This window comes from Suillus bovinus, assembly GCF_016758785.1.
Source record: "Suillus bovinus strain UH-Sbo-P2 chromosome Unknown EDB93scaffold_39, whole genome shotgun sequence".
NCBI lineage: Eukaryota > Fungi > Basidiomycota > Agaricomycetes > Boletales > Suillaceae > Suillus > Suillus bovinus.
Window position 1 is genome coordinate 107,633 of NW_024542095.1, and position 26,004 is coordinate 133,636.

At 48.1% G+C, this 26,004-nt stretch overlaps 8 protein-coding genes across 8 annotated transcripts; 3 read left to right on the forward strand and 5 right to left on the reverse strand.

Annotated features, from left to right (window-relative positions):
• Positions 1-5,311: 5,311 nt before the first annotated feature.
• EDB93DRAFT_1321646 (uncharacterized protein) lies at positions 5,312-8,247 on the reverse strand. The gene is made up of 5 exons (XM_041454943.1): positions 7,830-8,247; positions 7,446-7,775; positions 7,292-7,395; positions 5,732-7,242; positions 5,312-5,673 (listed from the first exon to the last, which is right to left on the reverse strand). Exons 1-5 carry the CDS (start codon positions 8,123-8,125, stop codon positions 5,617-5,619), a joined length of 2,298 nt encoding a protein of 765 aa, XP_041306343.1. The 5' UTR covers positions 8,126-8,247; the 3' UTR covers positions 5,312-5,616.
• Positions 8,248-9,152: 905 nt separating this feature from the next.
• EDB93DRAFT_1105038 (uncharacterized protein) lies at positions 9,153-12,215 on the reverse strand (the record flags this gene model as incomplete). The annotated part of the gene is made up of 7 exons (XM_041447470.1): positions 9,153-9,422; positions 9,516-9,532; positions 9,582-10,976; positions 11,044-11,332; positions 11,358-11,672; positions 11,732-12,008; positions 12,157-12,215. The coding sequence occupies 7 exons, from the start codon at positions 12,213-12,215 to the stop codon at positions 9,153-9,155; spliced, it is 2,622 nt and encodes an 873-aa protein (XP_041306344.1).
• A 359-nt stretch (positions 12,216-12,574) lies between these two features.
• Positions 12,575-13,262, forward strand: EDB93DRAFT_1251738 (uncharacterized protein; the record flags this gene model as incomplete). Its single annotated transcript, XM_041453199.1, has 2 exons — positions 12,575-12,700; positions 12,753-13,262. 2 exons carry the CDS (start codon positions 12,575-12,577, stop codon positions 13,260-13,262), a joined length of 636 nt encoding a protein of 211 aa, XP_041306345.1.
• A 729-nt stretch (positions 13,263-13,991) lies between these two features.
• Positions 13,992-15,361, forward strand: EDB93DRAFT_1153887 (uncharacterized protein). Its single transcript, XM_041449803.1, has 4 exons — positions 13,992-14,263; positions 14,314-14,632; positions 14,684-14,892; positions 14,942-15,361. The coding sequence occupies exons 1-4, from the start codon at positions 14,054-14,056 to the stop codon at positions 15,263-15,265; spliced, it is 1,062 nt and encodes a 353-aa protein (XP_041306346.1). The 5' UTR covers positions 13,992-14,053; the 3' UTR covers positions 15,266-15,361.
• Positions 15,362-16,153, reverse strand: EDB93DRAFT_1153889 (UPF0057-domain-containing protein). The gene is made up of 5 exons (XM_041449804.1): positions 16,070-16,153; positions 15,971-15,999; positions 15,891-15,908; positions 15,779-15,839; positions 15,362-15,720 (listed from the first exon to the last, which is right to left on the reverse strand). Exons 1-5 carry the CDS (start codon positions 16,120-16,122, stop codon positions 15,687-15,689), a joined length of 195 nt encoding a protein of 64 aa, XP_041306347.1. The 5' UTR covers positions 16,123-16,153; the 3' UTR covers positions 15,362-15,686.
• Positions 16,154-16,625: 472 nt separating this feature from the next.
• Positions 16,626-19,187, reverse strand: EDB93DRAFT_546800 (kinase-like domain-containing protein). The gene is made up of 6 exons (XM_041456680.1): positions 17,898-19,187; positions 17,763-17,843; positions 17,525-17,710; positions 17,407-17,475; positions 17,142-17,351; positions 16,626-17,086 (listed from the first exon to the last, which is right to left on the reverse strand). The coding sequence occupies exons 1-6, from the start codon at positions 18,927-18,929 to the stop codon at positions 16,871-16,873; spliced, it is 1,794 nt and encodes a 597-aa protein (XP_041306348.1). The 5' UTR covers positions 18,930-19,187; the 3' UTR covers positions 16,626-16,870.
• A 1,650-nt stretch (positions 19,188-20,837) lies between these two features.
• On the forward strand, positions 20,838-24,817 carry EDB93DRAFT_1153898 (glycoside hydrolase family 3 protein). The gene is made up of 12 exons (XM_041449805.1): positions 20,838-21,542; positions 21,642-21,758; positions 21,804-21,874; positions 21,925-22,158; positions 22,216-22,340; positions 22,399-22,966; positions 23,025-23,231; positions 23,282-23,602; positions 23,656-23,686; positions 23,742-23,917; positions 23,973-24,039; positions 24,098-24,817. The coding sequence occupies exons 1-12, from the start codon at positions 21,135-21,137 to the stop codon at positions 24,338-24,340; spliced, it is 2,568 nt and encodes an 855-aa protein (XP_041306349.1). The 5' UTR covers positions 20,838-21,134; the 3' UTR covers positions 24,341-24,817.
• Positions 24,473-25,913, reverse strand: EDB93DRAFT_546579 (uncharacterized protein). The gene is made up of 8 exons (XM_041456679.1): positions 25,780-25,913; positions 25,686-25,721; positions 25,468-25,527; positions 25,275-25,409; positions 24,976-25,210; positions 24,872-24,920; positions 24,622-24,817; positions 24,473-24,572 (listed from the first exon to the last, which is right to left on the reverse strand). The coding sequence occupies exons 1-8, from the start codon at positions 25,832-25,834 to the stop codon at positions 24,565-24,567; spliced, it is 774 nt and encodes a 257-aa protein (XP_041306350.1). The 5' UTR covers positions 25,835-25,913; the 3' UTR covers positions 24,473-24,564.
• Positions 25,914-26,004: the final 91 nt, after the last annotated feature.

A 26,004-nucleotide genomic window follows, 5' to 3' on the forward strand; every position in this document is an offset into this window, starting at 1 on the left:
TTACATGATTGGTGACCAAGCGCAGCATCTCAATGGTCCATCCATATCTGCTGACTTGTAGAGCTCAAAAATGAATTTTCGAACGTTCGAAAGTACTTACTACTTGTAAGGCTGGTTGATTGAGTTCGACGGGGAATGATTCGGACCAAGAGAGAATGAGTGAGGGGAGCTATAGAAAGTAGGGACCGACTATTTGTATGTAAGTGAGCACAAAGAGGCCCCCTGAAGCTCCCCCATAGGTCTGTCCGAATTTTAGCATTTTTGAGGCCGAAAATTGGCCAAATCTCTGTCCGAGCTTAGCATTTTTGAGGCTTTTGGAAGGCCGATGAGGGCCGATGTCTGTCTGAAGTTAGCATTTTTGGGGTAGTTTCAGCCGTTCAGGTGGACTTCAGGGCAGGTCGTGTAGCAACTTCGAGTGATGTGATCCCATAGATTTTGTCAATGCCAGCACCACACTCTCATAATGATGCTTCCTGAAAATCTTGTGCAGCAAATGTGCTGAATTCGAAATATAGAACTAACTTGAATATACTCTGATCTCGAACCCGCTGCACAACGGAGAAATTGTCACACTTTGGCGGGGGTCACAAAAATGTCACACCACGTGATCACTGACCTCTGTCCGACTTAGCATTTTTGACAGTCAAAAAGTTGCATTTTTGAGGGCCGTTTTGGGGGTTCCAGACGGACAGACCTTATAGGGAGCTTCAGGGGGCCTGCACAAAGGGAGTTCCATAAGTAGTACTTTGAACCGGTACAAAGGGAATTCCATATAGCTGGTGTCCGTGGCTAGCAGAATGACATTCCTTACATACTAGTATCTCGAACGTGTTCATCTCGTTCAGTGGGGAGAATTCCCATGCCACAATTTGACGTGGCTGTGAACGCTTGAGCACAAACCAAACGAATTTGTCTCACTGAGGTTGTGCGCGTGTCCACCTTTGAGTATAACTTGGTATAACATCATGCTGCATGCATCAAACAATATGATGACACAACGACAAATTCTGACAAGCAGCAGAGATAATTTGTATGCCCCCCCTCCGAGTTGATGAACACGCCTTTTGGATTGTGAGTGAATGAGGTGGTAACATAAATTATCGTCACCAACGCACGGAGGATCGAGAGTTCTGGTAATATATGCCATTACTTTCAATCCCGCCCTTGAGTGAATGATCAGTCTAGCATGCATATCAAAGACTACCAATAAGCCTCTCGCTTTTGGCCTTTTACCCACGAGCGTCTCGATCGGCCTTTCGAACATCACTTGAAGTTATTCTCGAACAAATCCTGGTACTGTCTGCACTGGAACTATCTGCAACCGTGGCACCGCAGTGAGCGAAATGAAATATAGCAACTACACACGAACCAGAACACGTACTACTCCTACTGCTGCTTCAGATCAGCTGAACGATAGTGTCAATCTCGATATGATTCTCGATTGTATATGCACGAAATGTAAGGAAGGCGCATGCAAAGGTTGCACATCATGTGCAAAGGGTTGCAGGTAAATTGCCGTAATCACTAAGCATTGAATTTGTCGCACCACCTAGCATAACGTATCACTAGGCCCTACCACACCAACTTGATCACTCATGCACAAGGTGACTGACCAAGCAGTTTTACTCGTCAAACTCATCGATTAATAGACTTCTGCGCAGAGAACTCGATGTTCGAAGCGAACGTACCAGTGACTCTGCACGAGATGGTTTGTTGTGTCGTGAACAGAACTGGCCGCATCAGTTGCTCAAAAGGAGTGTGTCAATAACTTGGATGGCTAGGATTTTTGCAATGTACCAGGAGCCAGACGGAACGAACCGGGTCCGCTTTCAACAGCAACACTGCCATTAGCATGCAGTGTAAGACTGGCACTTTCGATTACAGCATGCAAAATCACATCCATCATCTATTCTACCGTTGACCACTGGTTTTGCTCATTATCGAGCTTAGCCTCTTCCAATCGTCCAATTCTCTGGAAGCGCAGTGTCCTTTCTTGATCAGTGTCATGCCCAGTGAGGTGGACGAGTTGAGCTCATCAGCAAAACGGAGACAAGTGCGACGAGAAGCGCCGGTAGATTCACAAGTATATGTTGCACCTCTTTGGACGAGTGCAAAGGATCCACCGCCCTATGGGGCACAGTACCGCCAGGATGCACTTTGGGAAGGTGAGCAACTACGTCGCAGCGACATCCACTGGTTTACTCACCGTGAAGCAGGCGGGAATGAAGCACTCCCTCCTCTATGGAATCAGTTCAAGGTGTTAGACGAAACTCAATATCAAGGCAACGAGCTCACCATGGTCTCAGTGAACCGACCTTTGCCAGGAGTGCGACTAGGTAGGTGAATAAAATGCTACTAGGAACGACAGATTTATGGTACAGTATAGATGATCTTGGATATCTCGTTGATCCAGGATGCGAATGGCACATCTCACCGCTTGGTCGGTCCTACTTTGTCAACCACAACACTCGGACCACATCGTGGAAGAAACCCAAGCCGGAACGTCCGGAAGGAAGCTTGATGCCGGAGTGCGTCATCGAGGGTCACTCTCGATGCATATGGAGCCTTGCCTACTTGGGCACCAGTGGCAATATAATGAGCACGTCTGAGGATAGCTCAATCCGTCAATGGAAAAGAAACGGAGAGCCAGTAGGAAAGCCTTGGTATGGCGACCGAGGAGTAATAGGCCCAATAGCAGTATCCCCGGATGAAGCAATGGTCGTTGGTGGAAGTGTAGACGGCTCACTGCAGCTGTGGAATTTAAAGGAGGGCAGCATGGTCGGTGACCCGTGGGAGGGGCACGAAGATGTAGTGAGGTGCTTAGATTGGTCTCGCAATGCCCTGGAGATAGCAAGTGGATCGGAGGATGGCACCATACGACGCTGGAACCCGGACACTGGTCAACAGATCGCACCACCCATAAAGACCAATCATGGATGGGTTATCGCCGTTAAATACTCTCCACAAGGTGACAAATTCATGAGCGGTGGGCACGGTGCGATCTGCGTGTGGTCAAAGGACGGTAAGCTGCTGATCGAGATCGAGGGACATGACAAGTGGGTGTCGTCATTGTGTTGGTCCAAGGACGGCGCACACATTTTCTCTACCTCGTATGATACCACCATTCGAAAATGTCGGGCAATTGATGGGGAGGAACTTGTCGTCTTTCGGGGTCACACCAACCCCGTCAATTCCCTCTGTCTAACATCCAATGAAAGATATGTTGTTAGTGCAGCAGATGACTGCTCCATTCGCATTTGGGACCTCAAAACCAATCAGCTCGTCGGAGATCCGGCCTTGCATGATGACAGAGTCGTCGCTCTTACCATATCCCCTGATGGAAAGAACATTGCCAGTGCTGGACCGGACAAAAAAATCTATGTGTGGAACCTGGAGGCTGCACTCAAAGTTGTATATATTTTTGGGTGTTTCAATGTCTTTTTCTAATGGTTTTGCTCGTTTACTAGGATGTAGATGATGGGAATGCAAAATGCAAGGTAAGTCTTCTCTGCTTCTCTTTCACACTACATCTCACTTTTTACTTACTAGGAACGTCCAGCCCAAACGAGAGTTGTGCGCCCACCAATCGTGAGCAAACTCATTTTTGCTCATGTGTTCCGTTAGATTCTTAATGCCCATCGGCACTCCAAACAACAGGCCAATACCAGAGGCTTAGCGAGATATGTCAGTAGAATTTTTGCACTTCAGCTCTTTCTTTACTGACTTTGACACAGGGCAATGATTTCTTCGGCGACGAGTCAGACCGCATGCCTCAGCGTGCAGCTCAACGTGCGGGACCATCATCTCTCATTCGTTGGCCCCATTTGTTTGGTTCCCTTCAATTCGGTGCTCGACCTACAGATGCGCACCAACCGTCGCCTCGTGAATCGCGACATTGGAATTTCAGCTTGCTTTCTGTACGAAATTCAAGCTGCACCGTTGATGTAGCTCCTGCTCGTGATGAAGATGTGAGTAACTTGTCGTCGCTTTAGTTTCATTCCACTGAAATTCATCACAGAGATATGGCATTGTCCACGAAACTGATGCGGAAGCAGCAGCTGCTATGCAACGCACGAACAGCAACCAGGCTAACACTTCAACGCAACAAGGTCAACCTGCAGCAGAAGCAGAAGGTTCTCACACACGACTGACAGAAACACAACAGTCAACTGTCAGGGCGGGAAGTTTCCTATGAAGTTACCTGCCGCGGATTTTTCTTTGGTCATCGTTCCACTTCGCGTCAGTCATGAGATCATCCAGAGTTTCCCTTCGCTTTCATCTGTGTTTATACATCATTTATCTTATACATGACTCGTTCTGTCCCATGTGCGTGTGCACAGCATTGTTGTATTTGTTTAAATAACGCTATTGTTAGCACGCTGGCTTGAGTTCACAGTACATATAAATCGCTGATACTGAAAGCTAAGCTTTCAGTATTCCACCTTTTGATGCAACGGTTATGTGCGGCAGGCGTGGAGGCGCGGAGATAGCATCAATATTTGCCCAAACTACAATATGAATGGATGCTGATAATTAATTCCGGCGACAGGAACTCGGAAGATCGGTACTTGCTTGGCGGAGATTCCATTTACCGTCATGAAGTACGATTTGTAAATGGACCTCTTTTGCAGGCAGCTGCGCTATGGGGTATCCGTACTTACAACACTGAAGTGCTGAACTGAGCGGAGTTTCGACATTACTTTCACTGTGTACTATGTAGTAGTTCTCTCGATTGAGAGTTGAGATGGCAGTTAATTATTCTGTATGTTATGGCATTATATCAACAATTTTCTCAAAATTGCCATTAAGGTGTGGAAATCACTTTCAGTGTACTGTAGAGATACGCACTTAGCTTCGTCACAGCGTCACACGTCCGACGAATCGCCTGGTGATGGCATGGGAAGTTTGTCCAGGTTGATATGAGATATTTGAATTTCCCCTACCTCTTGCTCTGGCCCAAGGATACAATTTAGTCTAGCATGAACCAATGTTGTGCAACTTTCCTATCTTGCTTGCTGCAGACAGATGAGGCCTAGGACTGGGTGAAGGTCATGTTTGCGTTTTGGACATGTGAGCTAACAGAATCCTTATGGAGGCGGTCGCCGTCTGTGTTATGAAGGGTTCGTCATAATTAGTATTCTTTATGTATGTAGTACTTGTGTGTTTCTGGTCTTGTAGCATAGTCAACCAATCATGTAAATCTGTTTCAGAAGTTCACTCGATGTAGCGCTACGCGTTCATTTAGTGTGACGATTTGTCTTTTCGGATTCAGTGTCTTGAGTGGTAGTTATAGACGATCCTATACCTTACCCACCCACTATTGGTACAGAAATCACACTCGAAATCGGCCCGCCTTGTATAAACCAGAACGATACATGAACACCGCATTGAAGTCTCAAATCAAACTTCATCCAAACGGAATAACTAATACAACTGTGTCAAATGCAAAACCCACCTAACAAGATACTCGGCAACATAGTGGCAACACCTACAATACAAATCATCAAAGGAGTGGTAAAGTAGTACTAGTGGGGCTTGAATCAAGCAGCAATCGTGAGCAAAAATATATGAGCTCTTGTAGTGAGTTTTCCAGGCATCCAAACCATCTCTGGGACATCATTTCGCACTCGAAGTGTACTCCTGCCAAAGAGTGTCCACGAAATCTTTGTCTGTCTAAAAATACAGAGGTCAGAGAGGTGCTCTAGACTTGATGAATGAATATAAAACATACGTGTATGAGAGTCAGAACTTCCCGGACAAAGTCGTTCCTCGAAAAAGTATTCGAACTTGCATTCTTCTTCTGAGCGAGAGCATATAGGAGAGATGTATGGACGGCATGGGCGTCGATGGCGTTTGTGTCATCAACAGAGCTCTGGCTAGCTACAGAACCAGCACGCTCCTTGCGTGCATACTTGACCTTGCCATTAACAGGGACAGCAGGTGTCGACACGACACCTTGTGGCTGTGGAAGTGATACAACCTTAACAGGCGGTGGCATATCCCAGCTCTTCTCTATCTCCTCTCTCTCTCGTTCACGATCCTTCTCCCGCTCCTTCCGACCTTTCTTCTGGCTCCTCCTGTTCTTCGAGCGCTGCTCCTTCGCAAATGCATCCGGATCGCTCAGTGCACTCGTGTCAGCAAAGTCGAGCTCAATTACATCGGAGTCTGCCTCGACAAACGGAGCACGCGGGTATGGCCACAAGTCAGAATCTGCGTCAAATGGAATAAGCGAACGGGGCTTGGATACGCCGTGTGTACCATTGACGCTGGTCAATGTCGGCGTGGTATCTGGATCCCCAGGTCGGGGAGGTGGGACAGAGGGAATATGAAGGTGTGGTGAGGCACGCGAGTGTTTCTGAGTCTGAGTAGCCGCGAGGATGTCCCCAACCACCGTGATATCAGAGTTAAAACCTCGGAGCGGCGGGCGAGGGGTGACATCACCCAGGGTTCTGCCGCTCCCATTTCTTGTGCCGTTGTACTCAGATTGGCCCATAGGTACGGCAAGGAGTGGCAGCCCGGGGGATGACCCTGCAGCTTGCAGCTCCACATTATCTTCTGCATCAGCATCAAGTACAGTGCTAGAAACAGAATATCCTCCTTCCGAAATAGACCCGTCATCGCTTGCCTCGTTATCACCCTCATAGGCACGGGACGCAGGGAGTCCAAGGAGTGTAGAGATGACATCTTGGTTGAGCACCTGAGGCAATGCAGTAGACGTTGGTTTGGGAGAAAGGATGAGAGGACTCTGTGAGCGGGCAGTGTATCCGAACGTCATGGACTGAGCTTGTGTAGTTGTGGTTTGTGCATGTGTGGCGGTAGGCAATGGGAGGGAAGCTGATACAGCTCCAGAGCGAGATGGTCCACGATTGGGTTGAGTTGGTGGCGGTGGTGCGGAGGCAAAGATGGTGTCCAATAAAGCTAATCCGCGAGTCGGAGGGACAGAATGGGAGGTCGGTGGCGGAACGGATGCTGTTCTATGGGCGTTTCCACTGCCAGCTATGCCGGCCAGTAAACTTGCAGCAGTCGTTTCCTTAGTCTGCGATTGTAAGGGCATCTGCTGTGGAGTACATCCCGTGCCCCCCAGCTTGGCAAACAGTTTATCGAGCTCGGATACATTCCCGTTGGAACGACTACTCTCTGACGGGGTAAGTTGACTTCCCGCATGATATTCTTCCGACTCCGAAATGCTATGTATGCTGCTGGTGTTGGATGCGCTCGATGCCGAGCGCACATGTGAACGTTCTAGAATACATTGAGAGCAATTCTTTGAATAAGCTTGCAGTCTGCCTACCACTGGCCCTCGATGACGACCGGAAATTCGGGGGAGGAGGACGATCCGGGCCATATCTATACTCCTCTGGATACGGAAGATTCTTCTTGATATAGCTATGCAATCTACAACACGTCAGAGTATGTGTAAATATCGCGAAAGGCCTGTCGCTCACCTCAACACAACGTCTTGCATGCTTTCTCTTGCATCAGTTGCAAAGCACCACAACCCGACCGTTTGTGATCGGCCTTTCTCAGAATCTTGTAGTTGTTCTAGATTTGGCACGACGAATTCAGGAGCAAATTTAGAGGCAGGGCCTTCCTGCTTGGAGAGGGGTAATTTGTCTCGTGCTTCTGCGAGTCTGCGTGTGGTAAAATCGGGGTAGTGACGCATCATGAGATAGGAACCATGTGCGCCTATGCCATCTTCTGGATAGAGTCGCTGGATGTAGTCATCCATGCCCACACGATTTAGAATATAGAGACCATAAGGCGGGTAAGAATCCCTACAGAAAATAAGCTGCAGACATGCCCATGGCAAACAAATGCGTTGAACGCACCTCTCGTACAAAAACATACTGCCTTCATAACCCTGTTTTTCCCATTTGTCACCGTTATGGTGGTACACACAGACATGGCTAAACTGATCGAATATAGATACAATGGAGGGGTCTCTACGACGAACAACCTTCATGTTCGAGATATAACGCGACTGCGAAGACATTCCTAGATGTGATTGTGTAGACGGCATTGTTTCTGGAGGAGTTGGCTCTAGTGGTTGCGGCTGTCGGTGACGATGTTGCTGAGAGTGAGTTGATACAGAAGAATTAGAACGAGCTCGGCGAGGAGGACCCATGGCAAATTTGTTGAAGCAATTATAGCAGATAGTGGAGGTTATGAGGCAAGAAACACGTACAAGGCTGCATAATCTACCACCCCCATTTGGGGAGGTCGAGCTGATTCGACTTTTGATGAAAGATGGAATAGTGACACGTACTACTTAGTACTGGCGCCGATTTACAGTACCAACAGTAAATTGCTCTGAAATGTGTAATAGAAAGATATAACATGGTGCACTAATCCTTCCTGTTCCCACTTTTCAGTTTTCAGTGGGTGGGTTTGTCCAGACTAAAATTTATCCTCTACACGTGAGTCATACACCGTCGCCCTTTGAGACCTGTTCCCGCTCCTGGAGAAAAGCAATTGTACTGATACAGGTACCCTCCTCAGAGCTAGCCACGAGCTTAGCGTGATATTCTCGAATGCCAAGGATGAAACGCAGCCCCAGTACAAACATCTGAATAGGCTGGACAATTTGAAGAGTGTCGAAAGAAACATTACTTGCCACGGGAACCGAGTTCTGTATTAGAAATGATGAGGAGCAGATGAATCGATCCCAACTCAGCGCACCGTGAGCGTCGGAGACAGCCAGCCAATGTTGAAGCAGCAGCAAAGCTAGCACACGCAGAACTTTAGTGGAACAAGATAATAACACCGAAATGACTGAACTGACGGTGTATCCGACGAAACACTGGGAGATGCCAGGAAGGATGAAGTCCTCTGTTACTTGTCCATGAGTCTCATACTACAAGAAGTTCAACGGTTTCATCCATGATTGTTATTAAAGTTTACCCCATGATTCGTGACTGGGAATACCGAGGAATACTGCATCAGTAAAACCGCTGAAATGAACGCTTAGCTTAAGCGCGTTACGAACACTTACGAATGCTTACGACTTCAGTAGCGCACTCGTCTGATTGGTGGAGAGCTCAGACGATGATTATGTTCTACGGAAATGAATGCGATCAGGCTAGATTGTGCTATCTTACTTATCAACACGATTAGAGCGCAGATAATCAATTGTATTGTAGGCAAATGCAGATCTACATCAAACCACTGTGCATTGTATTGAAAACCTCCTTGTCCGAAAATGTATTCAAGTAGTATTCATCACAGATCTCCATTGCGTTCGTAGCATTTATCGTGCGATCCATCTTCGAACCATACATAGGGATCAGCTCAACAGCACAGGTAACGGCTGTCAGTGGAATGATGCCGCCAGGTCGGAAGATCCGACCTGTTCGATCCTGATGGTAGATGCGTTTCACGCGGTACATGCCAGCGCTTGCATCCTCAGTAGGCGTCGCTGTGATCTGAAAGTACTGAACGTATAGAAGGGGCGAGTCTTTAAGATAGTGGGGCAGGGTGTAACCTTTCCTAGCAATAGCTTGAAAAACACAACGCACTTGCGCAATGTATGTATCTGCACAGGCTTGTAAGCACATGGATGACGCCAGCAGTTGTATACTTACCATCATTGCCAGGCAATTGCACGAGAACTGCGTCGCAATTGCCCATAGGGAAGGTCTCTGATGGTGGAAACGCTTGGACGATTTGACTCGGCATCACAACTCGCGACTGGAAGGTAGAGTGTAGCTGTAAACGAAACTTGTTCCACGTCCTGACTGAATCTCGCGCACACGTCCAGGCTGTTGTTGGGGTGTTCTGGGACGAGTCATTGATATATTCCATGAGCACTGCGCCGAAATTTGGGAGAGAGTAGATAGATTGCAGATCAGTGATAGGAAGTGACTTTCGATCAGGAGAGATGGTGACATGAAATGCGGCATTGGCTTCAACAGAAAGTATTCCCTTCAAGAAATGGTTGCGGACAGGTCGCGGGCCATGGAAGCGATTCTGCTCGCCGGGAAGCACACGCGCTATCCAGGCCAAAGTAGGATCTGTCTCCGTGACGATGTTGTCTTCGATTGCGATGGCATTCACGAGCGGTGTACCATGCGAATGCAAAAGGGTATAAAGATTGAAGCGCCGCATGGTTTCGTCGCGATTGAGAATTTGGACGACCTGTAAGGTAAAATTCCTGGCTTGCCGACTAGTCCTTTCGAATGGAAATTTGCAGTGTGTGATCAGGAGTCGCTCACTAACATCCGCTGAGTACTGTATCAAACCTCCGAGATCTCTGATGGACCCCGCAAAGCTGTGAAACAACTCCATTTTTGGGATGAGGAAGTTGTCAATCGTTCCACTCTTCCCTCTCCGAGCACCGGCATCGAGTATCGCTTGCTTCAGCGTATGAAACATGTGGAGGGAGTGCACCATAGCATCAATGGACGAGTCAGTGTGCACGGGGCTCTGTGCCTGGTAAATGAATTCGGTGAGGAAACGAATGGCATGGACGAAATCGGGAGTTGTGTTTGCTGCACCAGCGACTGTGGCGACAATGGTCCGTTCAATGTCACGATGCTCCCGGCACGTCATCTGGTTGATGTGGGAGACACCAGACCCAAAATGACGTGTTCCGACTCGTTTATGATGAGCCTTGTAGCGAGCATCAAGTTCATCCTCCCCGACAACTTCCTTGCACCATTTTAAAGGATGGTCACCAAAATATTTGTGACAGGTGTGAAGCAGTTCGCCGGGCAAAAAATGACTTGGATCTGCATGCGGCCAATCTCTCCAATATGGCTGATGAACGCCGCTAAGCAGCAATGCTTTAGCTTCGCGTTGGAAGAGTGGTACATTCCATGGATCAACACGTTTGCATAGGTCGTAGATGAGCTTGAGCGTATGGTCGCCTGTTCGACGGGGGAAAAGTTGAGCACTACCAAAGTCGCTTTGGGTTGCCATCGTAAGTGGTGAAGCATTTTTTGAGACACAAGCGATGAGCTGTGCCTCAGGGAGATCAGCTGTATATGCGACGAGCGGAGTGAAGCAATGCCTGGATATAACCCATGGAGTCCGACATGTATTCACCGATCCTCGCAGCCACCTTGCATTTGGCGAATATCATGTCCATGCACTTGTGGAACAGGCGAGCATGGAGGAGCGTTTGGAAATCCGCGTGAACATCGAACTTCGGAATCGGAATGAATGCAACACAGCGCCATGCATGAGCGGTGGCCTTCATACGAACTTCAGATTGAATATTGGCAATCGTAAGGAACACCGGGTGCATTTCTAATCCTCCCGACATCCTGGTTACGGGCGTCTTGTCGGATGCGAGGATGATTGGTACCATAGTGGCACCTTCTGGAAGGTTGTTCTGGCATAGAACACTGAGCTGATACCACTTTACTGCTAATAAGGAGCCCTACCTGAATATCGAAAGCCATGTTAGCTGTAAAAAACTCGCCATATTCGCGTTCTGAGCCAGTGATAACAATGTGAGGATCATACATCATATGATTGGAAAAGATCGGGTTTGCAAAGAGATCTTTGACGACTTCGAGACCGTCACGCCAGATTAGCTCGATTGGCCTCGCAGTTGTGTAGTTGGTAAACTCGAGTGTCGTTGATCGCCACTCTGGGCCGCTTGGTAGTGCATCAATCCAGCCAAATAGTTGATCTGCACTCTTGAAGGATGGCCTGGGTCTATCTTTGAACTTGTGCGAAGCTCAGAGTTAGTACAGTCAAAACTGCAGAAACAGATAATGCTACTCACCCAGTCTAGTTTCAGAAATTTGTTGATATCGGTTTGTGTCAGCCGTTGAACGAGGAACTCTGCTAGCTGCCATTCAGCCTGATCAACAAAAGGGTACGATGGATTTATTGCTCTGCGGCGCTTTTGATCTAAGTCGTGATCCTCCATTTCCTGCAAGATATTTCGTCCCCGTCCAAAAATGTAGCCTGACTTTGAATGGTACTGGCCAGTGACTTCTTCTCGGTCGTTGTCTCCCCGTTGGAAAGCTGGAGGGATTGGCAAGCGGTAAGTGGGCTCTCTGTTCCAACAAGATTGCGTCTGATCATTGAGATGATCTACAACAGCAAGATTTGACGCAAATTCTAGTCCGCAATTCGGGCATATTGTAGATGTCGGACCACTGACAAAGTTGGTCAGTTACTGCTGTACCATTTGATGCAACTCACCTGTGACAATTGCGTATTTCCAGACCAGTTGCAGTGCACCCCTCAAGTTCCGAGTCCATTGCGGTGCGTTTGGAGTGAGGAAATTCACCAAGTTCTTCAAACTCCGCCAGCTTGTATTTTTGCTGTACTACACTCACCACTGCAGAGATAACAGATTATATGTCTATGATTCCAAGTTCTTTCAATAACGTTCTTTCATCGTCTGCGTCTACAACATCAGGTTCCAGCGGTCGAACTCGAGTTGACTCCCTCCAAACTCCTGACCCTTCCAAAATAACTGAAGGGAAGGTCATAACTTTGACCACAGGTCTCACGTCTCTCGAGCCCCCCCCCCCTGCGCTCAGAGACCTCCTCTCCGGTTTCAAACCATTCTGATGCCAATTCACTTATTGGCAGCACTCGCAGTTCCCGGCGTGGAATGCGACCTGCAAGCAGGAATCACCCATACCTGCATCGTGGTGCTCCTAGTACCCAACTGGAGCTGCGCTTTGCCCTGAAGGGCATCCGAGGAAGCCCTGACATCAAACTTACTGATGCCATAAAGGTAAGAAGGCCCTTGTTTTCAGGAACTAATGATTTTTATTCAACTATTGCAGGGGCGGGACGTTTTCTTGCGTGGTCTCTCGTCTTTGTCAAGTGACACGATAACGTTGGCAGCACACGCCAAACATGCTGCGCGAGAAAACCACCATCACAAGGTCAAGCAACTCGGTTGGGAGATTCAAGAGGTAGAATACAACAAACTACTCCTCAAAGCATTTGAGCGGAAGGAGAAGAAGCAACTGAAAATGGCAGAGTCGGATTATCACCTCTTCAAGAAGCTCTTAGTGGGACGAGATCTTCCGGCTCTCCAGCAGGATGCTGAATACCTGGAGGAATCGCACGATTCTGAGCTCGATTCCCTAGCTACGGCTGACGAGCAGCTCTATCAAATTTCATCTCTATCGCCACTTGCAACAAAATATGTCTCTCACAGGCTACCAAACAGTAGTGACACGGAGTATGAGCAAGGTGAGGAGGAGGCTGACAACGGGGAACGATCCGACGATTCCGATTATTCTGACGCTGAATTGGAAGGTACAAAGCTCTATTTTCCTAGATTATAAAAATAACTTACAAGCTTACCCTCTCAGATTGATCATTGCTCACAAGTGCCGTCAGACACGCAGCCATCGATAATCCTTTCTTGGTACCATTCTATTCGCGAAATTTCCCATCTGTTTCCCATCTGTACATTGTACTATATCGGATTGAATAGTAGGAGTTATATTTCATCGATCGACGATATGATAAAGTTTGCGCTCGCTGACAAGTTGTGACTAACTAACTGTAAGCAACACTTGACTAGCACCACGACATCGATGGACCCCCCTCCGCCATCAGCAAGATCTACTGGCAGGCGAAAGCCCAACGCTGCAAGGGTACGTGTTTGCAATCCTGTCGCCGATGGCCTTACTGATCAATCTATAGAAGGGTTTTCGGCCAGGGATTCACTCGGACCTTAATCCCAGTGGCCAGTCGGTTGCCAATCAACTCGGCTTACCTGGTGATCGCGCAACGACACCCGCAGAACATCGCGTTCAAATGCCCATCTCGCAGCAGCATCATGCACAACCTGAGCCCCAGTACCATCAACCCCCGCCGCCGCAATATTCCCAGCCTCGACACCAAGCTCCGCTCATGCACCATCAGCAACCCCCGCTCGTGCACCATCAGCAATTCCCGCCCATGCACCATCAGCAACCCCCGCCCATGCATCATCAGCAATTCCCGCCCATGCACCATCAGCAACCCCCGCCCATGCATCATCAGCAACCCCCACCCATGCACCATCAGCAACCCCCGCCCATGCATCATCAGCAACCCCCGCCCATGCACCATCAGCAACCCCCTGCCCATGCACCATCAGGACGAGGATAGAGCACTGGCCGACGCATATGCTGGCGCATTTGCCCTCCTCCGCGCACCATCGTCAAGGCAGCCATCACAACCAGATTTGGTCGGAAATGGGTCTTTGGCCCCATGGGGGGCCGCGCGGCTTGTCGCTCTGGCCCCCCTTCACTTGGGAGAGAACACCCGTGGAGAGAGAACCCAGGGTGTTATTCGAGTAAGTTATTTTTGAGTGTTCGTTTTTGAGTGTTTACCTATGATATACAGACTCAAAAGCATGTCTCCGACAGCGGGAGACGACGACGTAATGCGAGACTTCCTCCCACGCCAGAGCTACCATCAGCTGATCCTGCCGCTGCACCTGATTTGCCCGAGGGGTCTGGGTCAATTGTGGACCCGCCCATTTCGACCCGCATAACGCTCTCGACGAAATCAGCCCGAAAGTTGAAAGAAATCGCGAAGAATAGGCTTCGGGTGCTTCTACTGAACGTGGATGCGGAAACAGATGGTGCCCCGAATGATGAGCTTCGCGACAAGATGATACGCAATGCGTTGCAAGCCGCGAAAATTGAACAATTTGGTCAAGGTGTGTTTCATTGCTTTCCGAATCTCAAATGTACTGATACTGAGGTCATAGCGGAAATCGAGGACATCAAGGGTATCAACAATTTTATGGTGGCCGCAATAGCAGATATGCGACGCGGGTTCAAAGCTCACGCGATGAAAACAGTTCCAGTTGGCTATGGTCTGCGCCTGCCATTGTTTTCGGAACAGGACGAGTCAGCACATAGGCAAGATAGAGTCAGTGTTCTATTAGAGGATTCAAGATACCTTCACCATATTGAGGTAACAGTCTCTGTCAATTCAGTATGGTGTCCAGCTCACTCGGCCACAGACCGTGGGTGACACGGAGGTTCGACACTTACTGGAGAACGAAGTCCTCGTCAACATGGTCATTGACCTTTTGAAAGATGGCCTAGCGGACATTGTAAAGGGCCCACTCGATCGTTTATTCGCAGTATGTGCCGCAACAATACGCTGTGTGCTATATGCCCATCGAACTGGTCATTTCGTTGATTTCTCTGTAAATTCCTCTATTTTTGATGATGCTTACCACGAGATTATGGACTACATTACTACAACTATTCATCCTTCAGATACTTTGCGTGCAAGATTCGAGGCTGTACAGCAGGAGGTTCGCAAACGAGTTTCTGATTAGTAGTAGATTTGTGCCATACCCACTGCCCGCATCTAATCAATGATAATCCGGACTGATTTCACGCTGATAGTGACAATTGTTTCCTCGCTTCCTCGCTTGTTGCATTTGTTCTCCGTTGCACACATTTTTGGTCTAGTTACATGCTAAATACAGCTCGTCCGAGACTATACTAAATAGGGATCATAAAACGATGCTTGAACGACGATTTAAACTCTTGATGTGGTAGGCTCAGGCTATTCCTTACGGTAAATAGGTACGCGGTACTATTACTGATTACTGATATGGGTGGTGCCACCCAGAAGCATAGCCCCTTCTAAGCCAGTCGACGACTCGAACAACATGTTTCCTGGTCACCACTCGCGATTTCCACTCAATTCCATAATTGGGAGTTGTCACCGGTAATTTCAATGACGTCAAGACGTCACATTGCTCTCTCGCTCCGAGAAATGAGGTACCTAGATGGGCCCACTATCTGAGCAAATGAACTGACTGTATGAACGGAAGCTAACATACCATGCATGCAAGACTCCTGGTATCCAACCCAAGATCGTAAGACAGATATTAATCCAAAAGTCTGGCAAAATGCCATAATTTAAACGGTGTCGCGAGGACTATTAATATTTACCTGCAGCACATCCACGTTCTATCATCGTCGCCATTAACATGATGATGTAGGATGCCTGAAAAATGGTCATATGAACTTACTGAAAAACACTGCTACCGGCGGAAGGACCCTGAACGTGATTTCAGTATGGTAACTTATTGAAAAAAAGTAATTTGGGACGGTGAGAACAGCAGACGTACAGCGCAACAAAATACAAGATGACATTTCGTGTGGATGAAACAGTGGTGGGCATTTTGAGGGGGTCTATGCAGCTCTTGATAGATCTGGGTGTTGGTCAAGACCGTCAACTTATATAGCCGTCATGGGGGCTATTTCAATGACGTACGTCATGTCTGTTGGAGCGATATGTCACTGGGCGGTGTAGCTGACTCCAAACAGAATTTTACAAAGATACGAACCGGTTCAAGGTTCAAGAAACTGGTGTACCAACTTCCTGAGCGCAAAACAGGAGCTCGACCAGCATCATTACAATTTTCAAATTGAAGGGTGAGGTTGAACTTGCGCTTCTGCAGATAGAATTTTCAAATGGGCGAAGTGAAATTCCAATGACTTGTGAGCGCTTGAGCGCTATGGCTAGCCTTGGTGCCAGTGTCTATACGACAGTGCAATGTTTGGCGTACAGCTTAAAAGATTGGTTCAATTTGAACCCTATCGAGTCCGAAGGTGGTATGATCGTGATGGTGTCCAGCCCGTAGACTGCAAAGGAACCTGGAAGCACAAATGATGCTGATCGTCAGCTAAGACCTCGAGAGCCTTATCGTAATCAGTAGGTAAATGTGACAAAGTTACACAGATATCGGATCCCTTTGTGATTCCCGGCACCACATACTTACGTTTGATAGAAGCTTGAGTAAGAACAGAACCTAGAAAATACAGATTGATATTTGAATCATTTCAACATCACTTTCCGGCGGGTGTGAAGCACTCGTAGATAAGTGTTACATCCCAATTCGTTATTCTCTATTGCTCCATTCAGCGGACTAGGATGGCAGAGTTCGTCGTTCATATGCTACAAACGCCACAATTTCTCCAACCAAAGGACGACTCGCACGAGGCTGCCAACATCGCTGTATAAAGTTCCAGTGCCCGGGTTCTATGCGCAAGTCCCTGAGCTCTGGTTTGTTGCCGTTGATGATTTCTCGTAACACTGCAATGTCATGCTTCACATAGTAGTAGGGTACCTTGCAGGTCAATATCTAGAGTAAGCGCAATGTAAATAAGATCTGACGATGAAAAATTTGCGTCACTGACCTGCAATATGATACTGCCGAATGAGTAGATATCGCACTCGCTGGTGAGTGATGCGTTGTCTGGTGCTTCATACAGCTCTGCAGCTGCCCATCGGATATTCCCCCGAATAGAGTCCGTGAAATAGGAGGTACCGACGAACTCCACGATGATAGTAGAAAGACCAAAATCAGCAAGGTATGCCCGACCCTTTTCGTCAATCAAGACATTTGACTGAATAGTTGGTACGTGAGTAATGGATACACATTGTGCATGCGGTCGTCCATACCCCTGTCAGGTCACCATGGACAACCAATTCACTGTGAAGGTATTGTAATCCAAGGGCAATGTCATTCAACTACATGATACGTCAGCAAGCATCTTAAAACACTTCTAAAAGGGCTTACAAGGGAAAATTTATTTTGAAGCGACAACACGTGTTGTTGATGCTCAAGAAAGCCAGTGAGAGCTCCATTGTAGGCCCATGGGCAAACCATCGCAGGGTAGGGTCCAAAGTCATTTGTTACCCCCCAGAGTGGAAGAATGCTGCCATGTTTGAGACGCCCCCAAACCTTTAGTTCACGACGCACTCTCTAAGCTGAGTCATCATCTGAAAGATTGACATGAATGGAATAGAAATGTTACCTTCGCCTTCTTCTGCACCACTTCCTTACTGTCGGACCCACATGTGCGCATGGTCTTCACTGCCACTGGCACAGGTGGCACCTACATTACAATCAGATGATACGGTAGTAAGTGCCAAAAGCTCACGGTGCGTACCTGGACGTCGGCCCTGCTGGGCTTAACTAAAATACATTTCCAGATGTCTCCATAACCTCCGAAAGCAGTAGGGTAGGGCGGTCTTCCCTGGACTTGTTTGGTGAGATCCTCCAGCGAATGAAGCTCTTCCCGTGGTGGGCGTTCTTTCTCCTTCTTCCGGCTCTCTTCCTCTGTGGCGCGTGCTGTCTGTCCTTTGAACCTCCCTTCCTCCATGCGTCTTAATTCATCTTCTTTTTCTTTTGCAGCCTGCCAGTTTAATGCGGGATCTTGTGCTGGGCGTCTTTCTTCCCCACCAAACCCCCTTCTTGAGTTCCCCACATGCCTCGTAAGCGCTTCCATTTTCTGGGCCTGCTCTTCCTCCCTCTTGACTTCGTCTGCTTTCTTCTTCGCAAGCATATCCTTCTGCCTGATTTCGTCTTCCTTGCGTTTGGTTTCCTCCTCCTTATGTCTTCTCATCTCGAGCTCTTTGCGCTGTACTTCATTCCACGATTGGTTGAGGGTCTGATGATACTCGCCTCCAGATACCTCATTATGTGTATTGGCAGGCTGAACGAGATGGTAAGGAGTCGCGCTCACGATGTCTGGCAAGGGGTGTTGAGAATTGAACCTGTTAAACGACTGCCAATTTTGTGGGACCTCCTTTGGTGTTTCTGAGTGCGAAGGCTCATAGCGGGTTCCGTGTGGCAAACGCGACGGACCAGTCCAGCCCTCGCGACTCGAGCTGAACTGAAGGCCACTACTATCGAACGAGAACGATTTCTTGGTGACATTAGGTCTGCTGCTAGACGGTGGTACACCGCGGTGTGCGTATGAATCCCGGATGTCAGACGGATTATTCCGATCTTTAAGACCCGTGCTAGACGGAATACCGCTATCAAACGAAACTGATTTCTCAGTGGCGGCAGGTCTAATAATAGAATGTGGTGGTACACTGGGGCGTGCGTATGAAACTTGCGGATGTGATGGACCATTTCGGCCTTTGGGACTCGAGTTGGACTGATTACCGCTATCGTCAAACGAGACCTTTTCCATGGCAGCGGTAATAGCAGAAAATTGGGGCCCGTTGACGGGGGCTGTATACCTTTGGCTGTATGTCGCTGATACGGATGAGACTGGGATATAAGATGGGGTATCATGATTGGCATGTGACTTGTATCTATCTCGCTCCTGATCCAATGCCAAAATACGATCGTGGTCCCTGCTGGAAGCGACGGGCGGTGGTACACGATGAGTAACGTTGAAGTAATGAGACGCCTGGCCATCCTCTTCAGGCGTGAAAATGCCCGGATTTGAATGTGCTGTCTTTCTCGCCTTCCAAGGCCATTCATAGCTGATTGCTGTCTGGCCATGCCCTCTAATTCACCGTTGGTGGGTGAAGGTTTTGGGCGCTCAAACTTGTATTCGACATTGGCCCCACTCCCATAGTAGAGCCGTGAGGACCCTTGTCGACACCGCGAGGTATGGGGCGATTAGGCTGTTTTGAGTCCTCTGAAATATGTTTAGAGAGGGCAAATGAGAGGATGAAACGGTTTTGTCTTTGCACTCACTTCCAACCCTGCCCAGACCTATATGCTGATACTCCTTTGCCATACTTTCTGGCCACTACGATCATGGGCTGATTAAGATATGATTACCGTCACGAACTTCTCTGGACTTTTGGAAGAGTAAGTTATGGGATGAAATTGGGCGAGGTACAGATACCGATACAAGATAACACGGAACTAAATAGTACACGGCTACGGTATCATTGGTCTGCAAGGGAGGGCGTCTGTGGCTTGGTTGAAGTGATTGATCCAGGATTCCAGGACCCCGAGTACTTGGCCGAAATGGCAAGCAGAAAGTTTGATGAAGCCTTCCAATGGACGAGGGCTGGACTCCGATCAATTCATGACTAGTCTCGGAGAGTTTGCGATCGAACAGCCGCATGATTATTATGCTGCTATATTTTGTCAGTGCGAATTGATACTGATTTTTATTCTTACTCACCCTGCGTTGATATCATGAGACGAAGACCCTATATATGTTTTCACTGCAAAAGTTCGTACTCTTCGCACCAAGTACGATCCCATCCACTGGCAGCCAGCCCTGAGCTACTCGGAGAACTATGGCGATTTGTCGACAAGGAAGGATCGCAGGGATCTAGGCAGTACTTCTAGCTTGCTGGACACTGAAAATATACCAGAAGTGCTTCCGAGGTCAGGGATGAAAGGAAGCTTTGACCTTCGGTTAGCTCCTTCCAACTGAGTGTTAACACCTTCCTTATAAGGAGTTTAAATGATCTTCCTCGAATTTAGAAATACTCCCGTTGGTGACTTCGTCGTATGGTGCCATCTTCGGATCCGCTTGGTCTCGCAATACATGTACAGGTAGCAATCGAGGCACATCGCTCGAGCGTTATGCCCCTCCCACGGATCCCTGATCATGCTGCCCTCCTTTATATTCCACAACTGCAGTCTTCCGTCTACGTTTCCACAGATGAACGTTTGAACATTGTTTCATCTGGGGGGCCTGATATATATGATAATATATCGAGGCTACCCCTCACCCATCGCTATTAAAAGGCTTTCCTACTGGCTCTCCGTCTTTCTTCCACTGACGACCTTAGACCTGCTCAAGGGCGAGATGATGACGGTGATCTGGTGAGCGCCTGTCTTGCCAGTGACAGTGTTGCTGGGTGAAACTAAAGAGAATGAGTCTCAGCGTTGACGAAAGAACCGCTATGTCAAAGTTGATAGCATCGATAGTACCTAAAGAGAATGCGTCTAGTGACGAAGTAATATGAGCAAGAGACTTGCAAAAGACGGCGTGCAAGGTAAACATAAACTATTCCTCAGCGCTCAGCGTTGGTAAAAGAACTGTCCGTGATGACGATGAGGTCGAAATTGTGATGGTTGTAACCAAGCTATTCAGCTTATATGTTATCATCAATATGTAAGACGAAGTCAGCTGGTCTCATGAGGAGGAATTCTTGCATGAGTTCACATGCCAACGACAGTAACTGGCAATGGCTTCATGGACATCATGACATGCCCCGTCATAGTAAACTCAAGTTGACTTATTTCTATGATTTTGATCGGCACTGCTGGCTCAGCCTGGCTGGCCCTGCGATATGCCCGCACTGGCAGCGGCATGCCCTCGCCGTAATGATACGTATTCGGCTCAAACCAAGTACAAAAGCGTCGGTTCGTTCTACATGGTAATATTTGGCCGTTTTTTTATCCAGTGACTGCAGTCGCCATGATGTCTAAGCTGCTGTCGTTGTTGTGTATAATTCCATTCGTTCTAGGTGCACCAACCTTGGCTTCGTCTGCCGCAACACCGTCTACCCCAGGTGGTAATGTGAGCGTTACTGTAGCTGGTCCATATTCCCCGGTGACAACCTCATCCAATTCTTCATCAACTTCTGCAAACTCCACAACATATTCTGCTTCCGCCAGCACCTCAGGCGCGTCCACAACCGGTGTTGTCACCATTCCGCTCTCTAGCTATTCATTCACTCCCTATCCTACACCTACTCTCAACCCTCGCCCACCAGTTTTCCCTGCAACGGATCCTTTGAACCCTCCCACTGTCAGTAGTGACCCGCAAGTTGTGCCCGATTTTGCGCCTGCATGGTCTGCCGCTTACCAAAAGGCCAAAAGTCTTGTGAGTGCATCCTTTCCAATATTCGATCGTGTTTGATGGTCTGACTGAATTTTTGCACACTGTATATGTTGACACGTGTTGAACATATTTGATACCCAGATATCAGATTACACCATCGAGGAAAAGGTCAACATCACCACGGGAGTCGGTTGGGAGAACGGGTTGTGCGTTGGCAATATCCCACCCAATAAGAACTTCCCCGGTCTATGTCTTGAGGTATGTGGCCTGGTTCAATAGTGTGTTTGTCTCAGAATTGGCTAGGATTCGCCTCTCGCCGTCCGTTTTGCAGACTACGCAACCGCATTCCCCGCTGGCATTCAGGTAGCATCTACGTAAGTCATCTTCAAGGTCCCCGTCGCAACCTGTCTGATATTTATAACAGCTGGAATCGCGCTCTGATGCGTGCTCGCGGCCTAGCTTTGGGTCAAGAGTTCAAGGGCAAGGGCGTCAACATTGCCCTTGGTCCGATGATGAACATGGGTCGCGTCGCTCAAGGCGGCCGTAACTGGGAAGGTTTCGGTGCAGATCCCTTCTTGACCGGCGAATCTGCATACGAGACAATATTAGGCCTACAAAATGGCGGAGTACAAGCCACCGCCAAGCACTTCATCAACAAGTTTGTCTCCTGTGATGTCCGTTTGTATTTACACTCATGAGTTATCTGCCGTGCTAGTGAGCAGGAGCATTTCCGCACATCAGAATCTTCAAATGTTGATGACCGGACTCAACATGAGATTTACGCGCACCCGTTCTTGCGCAGCGTCATGGCTGGCGTTTCGTCCGTCATGTGCAGCTACAGTAAGTTTCAATAATGTTCTACATCTATCATTGACATCATATGAGGTCTGAATCGCAGACCTCATCAACGAAACCTACGCATGCAACAACGACAAGATGCTCAACGATATCTTGAAGCGGGAGTACGCTTTCCAAGGTTTCGTTCAATCTGACTGGGGAGCGACGATGTCGACCCTCTCTGCCGTCGCAGGACTTGACATGACTATGCCTGGCGATATCACCTTCGACTCTGGCGATTCCTACTTTGGAGGCAACCTCACGGACTACGTGAATGACGGGTATATCAGCATTGCTCGCCTGGACGACATGGCAACGCGTATCATCGCTGCTTGGTACTTCCTTCATCAGGACGAGGCCTATCCTGCAACAAACTTCAACGCGTTCAATCCTAATGACGAAGTGAACAACAAGCACGTGAATGTGCAGGCGGACCATTATAAGCTTGTGAGGGAGATCGGCGCAGCTGGGACCGTCCTTCTGAAAAATGAAAATGGCGCACTGCCATTGAACAAGCCAAGAAACTTAGTATTGATCGGAAGCGATGCCGGTCCAGGCAAATCCGGTCCGAATGAGTTTTCAGATCAAGGTGGAAGTGATGGGATTCTGGCCATGGGCTGGGGATCTGGGTATGTGCTCTCTCAGACATACTTGTATTGTTTCTGAAAATTGATCGACGATACATAGGACTGGTTACTTCCCTTACCTTATCTCGCCTCTCGAGGGTATCCAGGAGCGTGCTCGCCAGGACGGCAGCAGCGTGTTCTGGGACTTTGACGACTGGAACACCGCTCTGGCTGGTAATATGGCGTATGGTCAGGCTGTTGCTCTCGTTTTCACTAGCTCCGACTCTGGTGAAGGCTATATTACTGTTGATGGCAACGAGGGAGATCGGTACGTTCCTAGCACATATTTAAACGATGACTGTGCTCATTTCCACCGAGCAACAACCTCACTGCTTGGCATGATGGTGATGACCTCATCCTTGCTGTCGCTGCGCAGAACAACAATACCATAGTCGTCGTGAACAGTGTTGGCCCGCTCATTATAGAGCCTTGGATCGAGCACCCTAACATCACTGCTGTCGTCTGGGCTGGCATCCAAGGTCAGGAGACGGGGAATGCTATCGCTGACGTACTTTATGGCGCATACAATCCCTCTGGAAGGCTTCCGTATACTATTGCCAAGGATCTGGCTGATTATCCCGCACAACTCGTCACTGATGATTCGGGAAGCGAGATCGTAACCATTGATTACACGGAGGGGTGTGCCAACTGAATCAATATCTCCTTGAATTGATATTGATCTCACTTTGCAGGTTATTCATCGATTATCGCCACTTTGATCAAGTGAGTTCCAAGACTTTGCTAGGCGTTCTCATGTCTTACACGCAGGCAATTGCAGGCAAACATCACGCCACGCTTCGAGTTTGGCTTTGGCTTGAGTTATACTACGTTCACGTACTCTGAGCTCTGCGTGACTCCGATTCAGTCGTCAGACGCTGATCAGGAGGATTTGATCGCTGCTTGGAAGAACGGGAAGGTTTCGCCCATCGCTGAAGGGTCTTCCACTGCTCTTTGGTGAGGTTGATTAAAATCAATGAAGGATCTGTAGGCTGATACCGCTCCTTACCAGGCTCCATGAGCCTGCATTCCAGGTTACTTTTGAGGTTACGAACACTGGACCCGTATCTGGGACTGAGGTTCGTGACACTCATTACCTTTGTTATCTTTATATTTACGCCCAAGCTACTCGAACAGATTCCTCAACTTTACATTCACTTCCCGTCTTCCGCTGGCGAGCCTCCATCAGTCCTGAAGGGCTTCACGAATGTCGAGATCTCGCCATACGACACGAAACAGGTCTCTATAACGCTCTCGCGCTATGACCTGTCTATCTGGGACGTCGTCGGTCAGGGGTGGCGCAAGCCTGATGGCCAGGTCTCGTTCTCTGTCGGTGCGAGCAGTAGGGACTTTAGGCTGCAAGGCGACATTCCTACTTGATGTAGTGCATGTAGTTGCTGTGGTTTTTGCTTCGACGTGATACTCAACCCATCAGCACTTCTATAGTCTAGAAAGATGATTTCTGGAATTGCACGGAATGAACGCTTCAAATTGTTCCAACAGTAGTGATGCCACAGATTGGTTTCCCCAGACGATATTATATGCACTGGCTCACTTTCGAACATGGTGCATGATGTTTTACAAGTAAATACTACAACGATACTTCAAGTCCCTGCGCAGTACTCGGTCTGACAACTTGAATCGTCTTCCATGCTACACACCAATGCTGATTGACAGATGTCTGCCATCCCGGAAGGCACTCGCAGTTATGCTAGTTTCTTCATCAAACCCGGCCGCGAGTTTAGCGTGATATTGTCGAACACTAAGGACCAGACGTGGTCCCAGCACAAACATTTGTACAGGCTGGGCGAAATTGAGAATGCCGAAATAAATACCACCTCCCAAGGAACTTGAGGACTGTAGTAATAATGAGAGTGGTCAGATGCAGATGACTATCACAAATCGCTGTACCAGCTTTGGAGATAGTGGGCCGATGTAGAGGCAAGATACAGCAGCAAAGCTGGAATATGCAGGACTTCAGTGAACAAAATAATAATTTAATTCACGGAACTCACAAAACAAAGTATAGCATATGGGTTTTGATTAAAACCGTGAAATAGTCTATGACGGTCAATCCCGTCGGTCCATGTTTTCGTAATTCACAGAAGTGGACCACGATAATCCAGACTACAAGACAGAAGGCAAGGACCTCCCACAGAACGGAAGGAATCCACGCCGCGTCATGAAGATGTACCGCATCCATGTTGGCGAAGACAACGGCACATTGACTGGTGCCGGAAAAGTGGCGTTCTTCTGATATTTGCCTATCAGTCCCGTATGCTCAATGCTTATATATCTGGAGCTAAAAGCTTACCACCTGAAACCCCGATGTTTAAGATTATCACCATCACTGTGGTCGTGATAGTTGAAGTCATCAAGACTACGGTGAGAAAGATGAACATCTTTTTGGACCGCCCATACATAGCATGTATCCGAGCCATCATGATGACTTGCACAATATCTCAGTCAGATCAGCATGAGTAAGATACCGCAGCTGAAAACCTCACCGTCCAGCATCGTATTGACGATGACAGTCGTCCATACCAGTATAAACCAAAGGATAACACCTAACAACACAGGTTATTCAGAGGACTTGATTATTCAAATGAACGTACGTACAACTGATGCGCTCGTCGTGTCAGACCAACAAGCCGGTAGAAAACGACATTCACCCCTGTGCGGGGCATAAATGAGCGGAAGGGGATGTTGAGGATCTATAGGATACCCACTGTATTCGTCACCGACACTGAATTGAGATACCCTGCATGCTACTGGTCAGAGGACTCGGACGCGAATACAGTATATTTTGGGATACATACACAGTAGGTTGGCGCTAAATGCGAATGTTGGTTTATTAGCATGGTGCAATGGCATCTACTCTACTGAATGAACTTGCAAACTGTACGTACACACAAGATATTGCTCCAGTGTAGCGCACCTAGCATATTGAAAAATCAGTACAACTCGTCTACTGCGCTCATAATATAACATACACAAATATATAAAACAGTCATGAGAGACCAGCGTTGTTTCTGCTTTATTAT